Source organism: Pelodiscus sinensis, chromosome 20 (assembly GCF_052426305.1).
Source record: "Pelodiscus sinensis isolate ZL-2025 chromosome 20, ASM5242630v1, whole genome shotgun sequence".
NCBI lineage: Eukaryota > Metazoa > Chordata > Testudines > Trionychidae > Pelodiscus > Pelodiscus sinensis.
Window position 1 is genome coordinate 9071150 of NC_143071.1, and position 12571 is coordinate 9083720.

Genomic DNA, 12571 nt, shown 5'->3' on the forward strand with positions numbered 1-12571 from the left:
TCCTCCTAGCTTCTGCTTCCTTGGCAGCAAGGGACTAGAGATTCCTGAGCTATGGTATGTTCCCCACCAACCCTCTTCTCTCCTCATGGAACAGGTTCCCAGGGTTCTATTCCTCTCCCAGCTATTGTCTTCCTAGCACATTTCTCCCCACTTTCTCCGCCCAGGCTGGCTCCTCCTTCCTTCTCCTTGTCTCAGAGGCTGGGTCCCTGGCTCAGACACGTCCCTTCCTGCCCCCCCTGTCCGGGGAGAGGGGGAAAGCGCGCTCTTTCCCTCTCCACATGAGCAGCCCAGGAGTAACAGGCTTGAGGGAAGGACTGTGGAGAGAGCTCCAAGCCAGGCAGAGAAACAGCGCCTGCAGGGGAGGGTGAATAGGAGGGTGAATGCTCCAGGTAGGGGGCTGAGGAACCCTCCTCCCACCCCCCAGCCAACGGGCTCCCACCTATCGTCCACCCATAGGGAGGGCGCCTAGTTAGCGCTCCGCAGCTGGACTGGGCTTCCTCGTCGGTGCCTGGCCGGGCTCTTTCTGCGCCCCCCGCCCCACCTCCTCTGCCTGAGAGTTACCGAGTGGTCCAGCGAGGAGAGGCGGAGCCTCCGCAGCAGCCGAAGCGCCCTCCGCGTCCTCTTCTCGGAGTTCGGGAAGGGGGCGGACTGGCTGGGGGGCAAAGGGGTGCTGCCGGCGGGGCCCCCAGCAGCTCAGGAGGGGCCAGGAAGGCGGGGGAGCTCTCTGCGCCCCCCCCCCGGCACCTCCCCAGGGAGACTTCGGGCGCGGTCCCCCCCACCCCGCCCCATGCCTGGGCTGCGTGGCTGGAAGGAGGGGGAAGGCGGAGAAGCAGCCGGGCGGTCCTGGTGCGGGGAAGGCAGCGGCTCGCCTCGCTCCCTCGCAGCCCCCCTGAGCCGGCGCGGCGGGGGACTATGAAGCACCATGGGGTGGTGTGACCGTGGGGTCCAGATGCTGCTGACCACGGTGGGCGCCTTCGCCGCCTTCAGCCTCATGACCATCGCCATCGGCACCGACTACTGGCTCTACTCGAGCGCGCACATCTGCAACGGGACCAACCTGAGCATGGAGGAGCCGCAGAGCCAGCCCCGCAAGGCGAAGGGGGACCTCACGCACTCGGGGCTCTGGAGGGTCTGCTGTCTGGAAGGTAGCGCGGCCCGGGCAGCGCGCGGGGCGCGGGGGAAGCAGCCGGGAAGTAACTTCCCAGCCGGGCTGAGCAGCTGCACCGAGGGGGGCTGGGTCCCAGGCCAGGGCCGGCAGCCGGACCCTAGACGGAGCCGGAGGAGGTGGTTGCCTTGGCAACCGGTGTCTGGGAGATTGCTATGGGAACCGGACCCTGGACGGGGGATGCTTGGCCCGGGTAGCTGCCCTTGGCGAGAGATGGAGAGTGGCCGGGGTAGGGGGGAGCCACGTTTCTCTCCCCAGACGCACCGCTGGGACTGGCGCGGAGGTGCCGCTGTGAGGGGGCGCAGCCCTGCAGAGGGCCGGGACCCTGCCCGAAGGGGCTTGACGGTCGAAATGGGGCGCTGGAGACCAAGAGTCCCCAGCGCGTCCCCAGCGCGCCCCCAGCATTACAGCCCAGGTGTCAGCGCGCCTAGCCCCGGCACCGGCCAGACGGCGCTTTGTCTGCAAGCTCGGGCTCCAGGACGCGGAGGGTTGTCAGGGGCATGTGGGACTGGCAAAGCCCCACCGGCAGGAAACGGACCCTAGCAGCTAAGCACCCGCTGGGAAATGCAGGGCTGGGCTCCCCATGCGCCCCTAGCCGAGGAAGGCGGGCTGAAGTCTCGAACCCTCCTCAGGAAGGAGGAAGGGGGGCTCAGGGACCATAGCGAAGGGCCAAGCTGTTGTCTGTGGCTGGTCCTTGTCGCTGGGGGAAGGCTGGAGTCTGTCCGTCCGCAGCCCCTAATCCGATCCGCGCATCTGAAGCGCTCGCGAACTTCAGCGCCATACAGGCGCGGCGGTAGCTCGGAGCCGCGCCGGTCCAGTGTGTGTGTAGGGGGGGCGGGCGGTTTCTTTGCTGGGGAAGTGGTTTGTGGCAGTCTAGAAGCGTCTTTAACCTGGGGGCTGCTGTAAGCTAAGGATGGAAAGGCTCCCTGGGCGGCACTCAGGTAGTTTTCCTCTGGCAGTGGCTTGCTTTGCTACCTGATGCGTAATTCTTTAGGTACCACTTGGCCTATAGTCCCCAAGGAGAAAGGCTTGTCAGTCAATAATAGAAGAATCACAGCCATTTGAAAACTGGCCCATTGTTTCATTGGAAACAATGCTCCATTATTTTGCAAAAGGACCACAACCCAGATCCTCTTTTTTTTTTAATGACATCTAGAAAATGTGATCTGAGCCTGAGTGGGGCTCAGGTTATTTTGGGAGGAGCTGAGGGGCTTCAACTCTCCTTAGAAAGCATGGGCCTCTGGCCAAATTTAGTCTCTGACCTCCAGGATATTAGTTAACTGGAAAAGGAGGTTGGTTTTCACAACTTCACAAGAGTTGCCCAACACAGTTTGCAGACTGGGGCCATCATATCTGGAGAGAAATTCTGCCTCCACTGCAATCAATGGGATTTTGCCACTGTGGAATCAAACTTTTACCTCAGTGTTTAAAGACACTCCTTATTGAGGTCACATCTATACTTAGTAGATCAACTCCAGAGATCCATCTTCTAGTATTTGATTTAGTGGGTCTAATACAGACTGGCTAAGTGGAATGCTGAGGACAGTCTCCCCACCACCATTCAGTACTCCTCCTTTTGCAAGGAGAGAGGGAAGCCGATGGGGATTATTGTGGATGAGAAGCTGGAGATGAGTCAACAGTGCGCCCTTGTAGCCAAGAGGGCTAATGGCATATTAGGGTGCATAAAGAGGAACATTACCAGCAGATCTAGAGAAGTGATTATTCCCCTTTATTCAGCTCTGATGAGGCTACATCTCCAGTAGTGTGTCCAGTTCTGGGGCCCCCACTCTAGAAAGGATGTGGATGCATTGGAGAGGGTCCAGCGGAGGGTGCCCAAAATGAGTAGGGAGCTGGAGCACATGATCTGTGAGGAGAGACCGAGGGGTTTGGGTTTGTTTAGTCTTCAGAAGAGAAGAGGGAGGGAGGATTTGAGAGCAGCCTTCAACTTCCTGAAGGGAGGTTTCAAAGGGGATGGAGAGAGGCTGTTCTCAGTAGTGACGGATGGCAGAACAAGGAGCAATGGTCTCAATTTACAGTGGGAGCAGGGCCGGCCCGAGCCCTTTTGGCGCCCTGTGCCAGAGCACATGGTGCCGCCCCCTGGCGCACGGCACATATGTGGGCCCACCTATGGGGCACGGGCCCATCTCCTCCAGGGTGTGCGAGCCTGGCTCCAGGATGTATGGCGCATGCGCGGACCAGCCACGGCCGCTGGTGCACAGCCCGGGGGCGCAAGGCGCATGCGCTGCCCATCCTGGCCTGGCCTGCACTGCTGGCATGCGTGCCGGGCTGTGCAGGGCCCCATGGCCGTGGGGGGAAGGGCGCTGCCGGTCGGCGCTGCAGGGCTAGCGCTGCGGGAGCCGGGCGCACGGCACCTGATGGCAGCTGTAAGGGACGCCGCGCACCCCTTACAGCTGCCATCAGGCGCCCCCCATCGATTGGCGCCCTGGGCAGCTGCCCGGCTCGCCCATGCCTCTGTCTGGCCCTGAGTGGGCGAGGTCTAGGTTGGATATTAGGAAAAACTATTTCACTAGGAGGGTGGTGAAGCACTGAAATGGGTTACTTAGGGAGGTGGTGGAATCTCCATCCCTAGGGGTGTTTAAGTCCTGGCTTGACAAAGCCCTGGCTGGGTTGATTTAGTTGGGATTGGTCCTGCCTTGGACAGGGGCCTGGACATGGTGACCTCCTGAGGTCTCTTCCAATGATTCTATGATTCTATGGTGGGAGCATTTGCTTCCGTCGGCCCCCTGCAGTGTGGATGCCACCCAGGCTCGGCTTAAGGTAAGCTGACTCCAGCTATGCATTTTGTGCGGCTGGAGTTGTATACTTTAAGCCAGCCTTCATGATCTAGTGTAGACCACGCCTAAGCGCCTACTCCTGCTTACCTTGAAATCCTTGGGAGGGTTTTTTACCTACTCAAACCTTTGTACAAAATTAAACAGTCTAGCAAAATTCTGAGCTATTGCAAATAAAGCTCCACTAATATTGGTCTATATTGTTCACACCGTAGTGACACTTTGTCCCTTTTTGCTTTGAACATGCGAGCAAACATATTTTACTTGCACCTGCAAAGTCCTATATAGGGGAACTGGGCTGTTAAAACTTGAACACTGCAGTTCAGGGATGCGAAAAAATACCACGTGACTTATCTAATCAATCTCAGCGAAGCACCGCGGATTTACATTTACATATTCATGATGACACCATAACATAAAATAAAGTCTGGAATTTATTTGTCAAATTTAAAGAATGAATAAATTTGAGAAAACTGATATCTCTGCTCATGGCTACCGCAGAGAGGCTACATTAATCAAATGAATAATTCATTGCAAATTATTCACTCTTTTCTCTTTGAAAATATATTGTACAGGTACATGAAAATATCAAAGTTTAAAAATCACATCCTGACACTTTGGTTTCGGTCGGTAGATTTTTGATGTTTTCAAAAATAATAAAGGATTGTCTAAAAAGAAACTTGAGTGACAATCTGAACTAATCAGACTGCATGGATGGGTCTTTTAATACCATCATAATATAATACTTACAGTTCTAATGAGGCAGACAGTGGGAAAACATTTTCAGGTTCTGAATGTTTATGTTTAATTTAAGAAGTCTGGTTTGCAGACCCATTGTTAGAGCTCTGTTTTTATGGGTTTATTTGTTTAATACTCACTATAAAATCCACTTCAATTATTTGTATGGGTTTAACATCATCTGACTCATATCACAGAGATAGACCTCAGACACAAACTGGAAATAAGCTGGATACAGCCTCAAAAATTGATACTGGCATGAATAAAGCATTACATGTGAGTGTATTTCAGGTCAGTTGAAATTTTCCATTAAAATCATTTTAACCTATGTCTATGAACATGTACACGCTTGATTTCTAACTGTTAACTATCAAGAAAATATAGAAAAAAAGCAAAAGAGAAAATACTGAAACAATATAGGAAAAGCTAGTGTCTTCTGTGAGCTGTCGGCTTTCTCAGTGCTTTCCTCCTTTTGACATTGTTTAACAAATCAACAACTGATTAGTAGACAAAATAATAAATTTTAGGGCTCTGGCAAATTCTCCTTTTTGGTAGGGTTTCCGTTTGGGTAAAAATCTTTTCCCCCAATCAGTACCATGGAGCACAGCCACTTTAAAATAACACTTATGCAAATTTTGTTTAGTTTCTTGTCTATTAATACACAATTTTGTTCTTTTAACACGTTTCTTTGGGAGTGAAAGTTGGAGGTTCACTAGGTCTCAGATGGCTTTAGACAGTAGCCTCATTTTCCAAAGAATTTAATAGGTATAGCTAATTTATCTACTCTTAGGCTCCGTCTACACTGCAGGCTACATCTACACTGCAGGCTCAAATAGCAAACTATTAACAAATTCCCCAGTGGTAGTGTGCATATACTCATAGTAGAATAGTAATAGAGATGTAGCCGTGTTAGTCTGGTCTTGCTGAAACAAAAGACAGGACTATGCAGCACTTTAAAGACTCACAAGATGGTTTATTAGGTGATGAGCTTTTGTGGGCCAGACCCACTTCCTCAGATCAAATAGTGGAAGAAAATTGGCACGACCATATATATCAAAAGGATACAATCAACAAACGTGAACACACATAAAATTGACAAATCAGATTTTAGAACAGATGGTATATATGGTCATGCCAATTTTCTTCCACAATTTGATCTGAGGAAGTGGGTCTGGTCCACAAAAGCTTATCACCTAATAAACCATCTTGTTAGTCTTTAAAGTGCTGCATAGTGCTGTCTTTTGTATACTCATAGTAGACGTTGCAGCTTCATGTCTCTTCTACTCAGAGTAAAGGTCTAGAACCTGCGAACTCCATAGAAGACATATCCATAACAGTAGCTAAAAACTGTGATCTCTTCTTTAATTATATGATGTGGCTGTCAAAATTGTCAAAACACCATGATGACAGTTTACACCAATTGAGCATCTGCCCTGAGAGGTCAGTGGATTCAAACCTGCAAATACTACTAGGTATAAAACTTTCTACTGTGAATAGTTCCTGAAATCAAGATAAGCTAACTTAGAGAAATTTATAGCTACACATAATTCTTCTGCAGCTTCTACTAATATATGTCTAGTGCCACCTGGTTTGATGTGTGTCTTCAAACCTAATGTAGAAAGAGTGATATATTTTAAAACCATCACCACATCCTTCCCTAAAATAGTCATAGGGCACATCTACACAGCAGGGCAAAAGTCAAATTAAGCTACGTAACTTGAGCGCCGTCAAGTGTGTAGCTTAATTCGAAACAGCTTAATTTGGCTTTTAGTGCTGTCTACACAGCAGGAAGTCGAAGGAAGAATGCTCTTCCTTCGATTTCCCTTACTCCTCATAAAAATGAGGGTTACAGGAGTCAGAGTAAGTGGCTTGCAGTGGAGACACACTCTTTGTTATTTCGGAATAACATCAGTTATTCTGGAATAACGCTTCTTATTAGATGTAGCTCCACTGTAGAACTAATCACAGTAGATAGCACAACTCCCTGTGTCTGCAGGACTGGGCCCTATTAAGTTAGGAAAGATAGGACATTAGGAAATTTATTTGTCTGAAATAATTCAGAGTGTTTTAGTAAACATTTCAGTGTGTGAATTACTGCTGAACTGTTGCATTGAGGAGTCCCTGTTTTGTAATTAGATGTTTGTGTTGTGTGATTGTTCACTTAATTGACATAGATATTGTTTGTACACGTTGACTGGATAACTGAAACAGGAGAAAAGCACAAACAAATCAACTTGTGGCTCCAATATTTGCACAAATGCATATTTGCACAATTCTCTGCAACACTTCAGGCATGGATGAAGGCTCATTCACTTAAGTATTCGTTTTCAAGGATGTCCACAGAAGCAGAATACATCACAAACACAAAAAGTGCTGGTGCAAATGTTTGAGGCAAGCACAGAAAAGGAAGCTAGCATCCAAGGTGAAAGCAAGTTCATGGTTCTTCCTCAAACAAGTAAATCATGAATACTTTTCCAGATCAAAATTCACTGTTCATATGCGCCTACATTCATGCTGTGCAAAGAGATAGCTGTACTTGGAAAACACAAAGATGAGTGGATGTACTTTACCTGGTGTACAATAAACTTTCTTGGGAACAGTACATGTTCTGCATGTGCGGCTGAGGCTTGAATATTTAGCATGAAATGTTTTAAAACAAAACAAAACACACTTGAGAATCAGCCCAGATTTTCATTCTCTTCCAGTCCATACATTCTTCTGATTGCCCCATCTTTTTGCAATTGGTCAAAACATATCACATCCCCTTTACATTGTTAAAGAATTTGTGCTGCATGGATCAGTTTTAAACATGGTTCTTATGTATCCAATATTATCCTTGTAGCACTTGTGCTGTAGGAATTTGCCAGAAGCTCCGTGAATTATTTTTTGACAGACCTTTTAAGCTAATTTTTCAATGTATGGTATTTCACTTGCTAGAGAGCATTTCTGAGCTTGAACAGGCTTGTTTGGAAACAGAGTTTAAACCTCTCGTAATTTCTACCCTCAGATCCACACTCTGTGGAGCTTTAAAAACTGGGGAAAGCTGAGTTAGAGAACAGATTGATCCTTTACTATAGGTTCTGTTAGTAGCTCCTCTAAGAAATGAAGGTATCTACATGTGCTTCCTTCGTCATTGTCAATGGCAGATCTCACAATATAGCATGGATTTAGCTCATTCTTTTTTTCTATATTGCTGTATGAAACATGTAGATTGGAAGTCAATATATTGCATATGACTCATTCATTGATGGGTTAATTTACCCTCTTCAATCAGGCATGCAGCCATTAGGGAGTATCAAGCTACGTGGGATTTCTTTACACAGCTTTCAGGAAGTCAGAGGTCCTAGTGCAAAACCAAGAACATTCTGTGCATTAATGACCCTACCTGGAAGCCATAAAGCGGGGGGAGGAGAACCTAAGGCCCAGGGGCTGGATGTGGGCCCCAGCTTGTTTGGAACTGGCCTGCTTACAAAAACCACACTTCCTACCATTTTTGTGTCACACTGAAATATTGGTCCTGTTTCAAAATTCAACTTTGCTTTGTGCTCATCTTCATTTTAAATTTCCTCGCACTCATATTTACAATGGTGCAGCATTAAGGTACAGCAGCCAGACTCTTACAAAGAGATGCCTAGGTGTCAGACAAAAGAGCAGAGGAATAAACAAGATGAACACACAGCTGTCGGCATATCTGAGAGACTGAAACACATTTATAAGTGTCGTATTACAAAACATTATTTTATCACGTTCCTTTGCTCCACCAGGCAGCTGTAACCCCAGTTAAAACAGACCCTTAAATCATAGCAGCACAAAGCAGCTGGAGCGTTTCAGTGAATCTTGCCCAGGAACTTTTACATATAAGCAAGAAGAACAGCACAGGCTGTGTAATAATAAAAAAGTCTATCTATCAGCTCATAGGGCCCCTAGCTGTTAAATATTGAGCTCCCTTATCTTCCATTGACGTCAACAAACAACTGAAGCACTATCACAAAGAATTTCATTTCCAAGTGCTGTGCTGCACTGGTGGTTTGTGCCACTGGGTTATGCCGTTTGAACGTTTCTCATTTACTCTGTCTTTACACTGGCTCACATTTTCTACCCTGTGCCCAGGTGTCTCTCTGAATGTATATTTTGGTCTGTCGAAACTTGATTAATTTAGTCCTGTCTCTTCATTTTGCAGGTCTCTCTGATCTGTCTTTTCTTTATTTGTTCCAGTTGTTTGTTCTCCATTCCCAAAAGACTGTACAACTCTTTGTTTTAACCTTGATAGAAGAAGCTTAGAGTTATAAAGCAGAGTGCGGCTTCTATCTGTATGTTCTTTCAGAACAGCCTGCCACATGCCTGTAAGTAAGTTTTGCTGATTGTAGGTAGACCGGAGATAGATTTTTCTTCAAAGAGGATTTCTGGTAGTTTTATTTATTTGTTTGTTTTGTTTATCAATCTCCAGTTTTAATAGACTTCGGATCAAAGTCAATACAGTTTTATCCACTTACGCAGCCAGTGAATCTGGCCCTACTTCTCCTACATCTATCTGCCAGTATGTTGTAATAAAAGTACCGCTGTTCTGCCATGCCTTGTTACTCTTTCTTGTTTATGTGTTATAACTTTTCCTCTGTTAAAAAAAAGTGGCTTCAAAATTAGCTTTCAGTGACTGCACAAGATTCGCACAAAACCAGCACTGACTGAACATTCTGTCTCGGATAGAAATCCAAGGATCTGTAGTTCTTCTTTGTTCTCAAGCATCTTTGTTCTCTTCTCCGGCAACCAAAAAATTTCTGATCACAAAGTTATTGGTGCCTCACTTACATGTGTTCTTGTGTCTGTTTTCTCCTCTTTCACTTTGTCTCCAATCTGTTTCTGTAGGATTCTATTTACTTTTAAATAATACTTCAAATTAAATCAGATTTGCCAAGTATCTAATTATGTATCTAAAGGATCCAGTAGGACTATAAACATGATGTCATGATGGCTGGGGGGCAGAAAGCTTATGACAATGGTGAGAAGCACTATTATGGAACAATTGCATTTTCCTGCAGATTGTCAGTCCTCATTTAAATTAATCCCTTTTATTATTGTTTTTGGGCATTCTCCCATTTAATTGCTATCTTGGTTTGTGCCACTGGGTTATGCCGTTTGAATGTTTCCCATTTAGCTGATCCCATTAACTCGATAGTGCTGAATATTTCAAAGATATTCTGGAGAAGAAAACAGTCTCTGTCTATTGAACAAAGCGCCATCCTCACTTCATAGTCATTTCCCCCTCAGTTTTAGTTAATAACTGTTTTAAACCTTTGCCAGGTTTTATACATGAGATTTCAGATCAGTTTTTCAACTCATTTGGATATTGAATATGGATGACTGAACATGTTCTCTTGCCCCAAATTGTGACGTTCAATAAGGTTAAGATTGTTTATTCTGTCCTCTGCTTTCCAAAGGCACAGTTTATGTATGGTTGCTGTGAGGCATTAAGGAGAAACCATGATATGTCACAGTTATGACTGGAAATAGGCTATTGCCTGGAGGAGCAATGCCTGACTGAAATCAAATCTAAAACATATCAAATATGCCTATTTTATAGCTGACCGACTAATGCAAATTGCTATTATCGAAAAATTCTGGCTGATTTTGAGTGAGAATTGTCTTGCTTTGTGTCATCCCTCATCTTCAGTCATTCATCTGTGCATCATCTAGTGATCTGAGATGGCAAGCTCTTTGGAGCTGGGCCATTTCCTATTTGTAAAACAGCCTTGTATGCTTTTAGTGCTATGTAACTAATATTAATAACATATGCATAAAGGATGTTTGTATTTTATGTGTATACTAGTGGGCTGCACCTTGGGTTCGCTCCACTCCCCAGCCACTTTCGTGGCCAGAGAGTGTAAGAGCGTGATGACATCATTCTGTCGCTTGACAGGAAAAACGTTTATATATAGAGAGAGAGCGAGATGTATATATACATGTGTCTGCACATATGTGTAGACCAGTGTTTCCCAATTTTATTTGGCCACGGAACCCTTTGAAACGCGAACAATTTTTTGCGGAATCCTTAATAACAGTCTTATATATGGAGCTGAAAAAAATTAGACCACAAATAAGTAAGGATAATAATAAACAAATGCTAAACAGGGTCATGAGATCAACATTTAGTTTAATTGCACATATTTAAAAACAAAAATCACATTTAATGTGTACAAAAAAATTTAAATGATAAAATGTTATTGTAGTGGAATTTTCTCGCTGAACCCTTATTTTCACGTTGCAGAACCCCACGGTTTCACGGAACCCTATTTGGGAAACACTGGTAGAGACAGTACATTTCTGGTTGTCTGTAGGGCCTGGGGAACATCGAAAATGTTTGGCTAACTGGGCATTTGGATAAAGAAGAAGTGTTATTTTAGGTTAGTCTAGGGCTACATGGGGGACACACTGTGGATTTGTATACCCACAGTTTTTTGGCTAAAGAGAATTTGCAAAACTTGAAATTATACTGTGTATAACATTAGTATAACACGCATTCAAATGTTTAAGGATGTGATGTCAAGCAATCAAAAGCTGTATGTCAGAAATAAGCTTGTCAATAATATTGATACCCACATTGGAGCCTGGAATAACTGGTATCAGTAGCAGGTTGCTATTCCCTCTGTGGACCAGCACACAGGACACTTTGCTGGTGGGGTTCACAGGTATTTGCTGACAGCTGATGAATGGTGAGACTCAGGGATCTAGTCCAGGCTGCAGAGGGGAGTGTGCACTAGTGGCTCTTTTCTGCCTGTGTCCCCAAGGAAGACCCCTTTCATCCCAGTGCCATCTCTTCCCCATCCTAATCTGCACCCAGCCAGTCTCATTTTCCCTTCCTCATGCTGCTGATACCCATTCTCTTTCCCTTATGTAGAAAGATTAGTCTTATCCATGCTTCTCCCCATCTACCATTCCCAGTCTCCTTGCCCAGCCATTCCCTATCCTGCCCATTTCACCCGTGGCTCCTTGTCCCCTATTTGTTTTCCCAGCCACCTTGACGGGATAGTACATACACTGCAAAGGCACTGTGCTGTCAGGGAATGGAGTGTGCACAGTTGCTCTCTGGGGATGTCATGTGTTCAGCACTGAGAGGAAATGTGAGAAGCCAGAGTATGTGAACGGTGCACAGAATCATGGGACATTTTAGCTAAGATCGGAGTCTCTGCTGAACGTGTGAAAGCTGAGGAGTTTTTTAATACCATGGACAAACTTGGGTGGAGTTTCACAGGCCCAGCGGAAGGCACCTCCCTGAGATGAAAGCCACCCCCTTGCCTAATTTCAAGTCCCTTTTTCCAAGCATGGAGCCACCAGAGCTTGTCAAAGAAAAGGACCTCCAGATTATTTAACCCTGCAAAACAATGCATTTTTCTCAAAAATGGTAGACCCATTTTGGCTGACATTTTCCAAATAAAATTCAACCCAAGCAAGACACCCGATATAAACAATTTAGCCAATATGGGTACAACTGGGCAATTTTTTAAGCAACTGAAAAAAGGGTTTTGCAATGGGAAGTGGAAAGCAACCAGAATACTAAGGAATATTACCATGCACAGAGCATATCAAATTCATTATATAAAGAATGTGAACTCTGTAGTCTAAGTAACAGATTGGAAGTGGCTTCTTGTAACCACAGCTTCAAATGTTGGCCTGCTAGACTCATCAGTTCACACTTCTGTAGCAGTGGTGAACACCAATCTTACAAATGACCAGTATAAGAACCATTTCCCTCCCCCCACCAAAAAAGCATAATAAAAGTGTTGTCAAAGAAGAACAGTATGGCTTTGTCTACACTGCAGGCTTCTTGCGCAAGAACTGTCATGTGCTTTTGCACAAGAGATGTACTTTTTCGCAAGAGCGT

General features: G+C 45.7%; 1 protein-coding gene across 1 annotated transcript in view; it reads left to right on the plus strand.

Moving 5' to 3' along the window:
- Positions 1-261: 261 nt before the first annotated feature.
- The window catches only part of CACNG4 (calcium voltage-gated channel auxiliary subunit gamma 4), a 72695-nt gene continuing 60385 nt past the window's right edge, over positions 262-12571 (plus strand). The window contains exon 1 of the mRNA XM_075903946.2: positions 262-1145. Coding sequence (XP_075760061.1) covers positions 923-1145 — 223 coding nt within the window. The 5' untranslated portion in view covers positions 262-922. The remainder of the gene's footprint in view (positions 1146-12571) is intronic.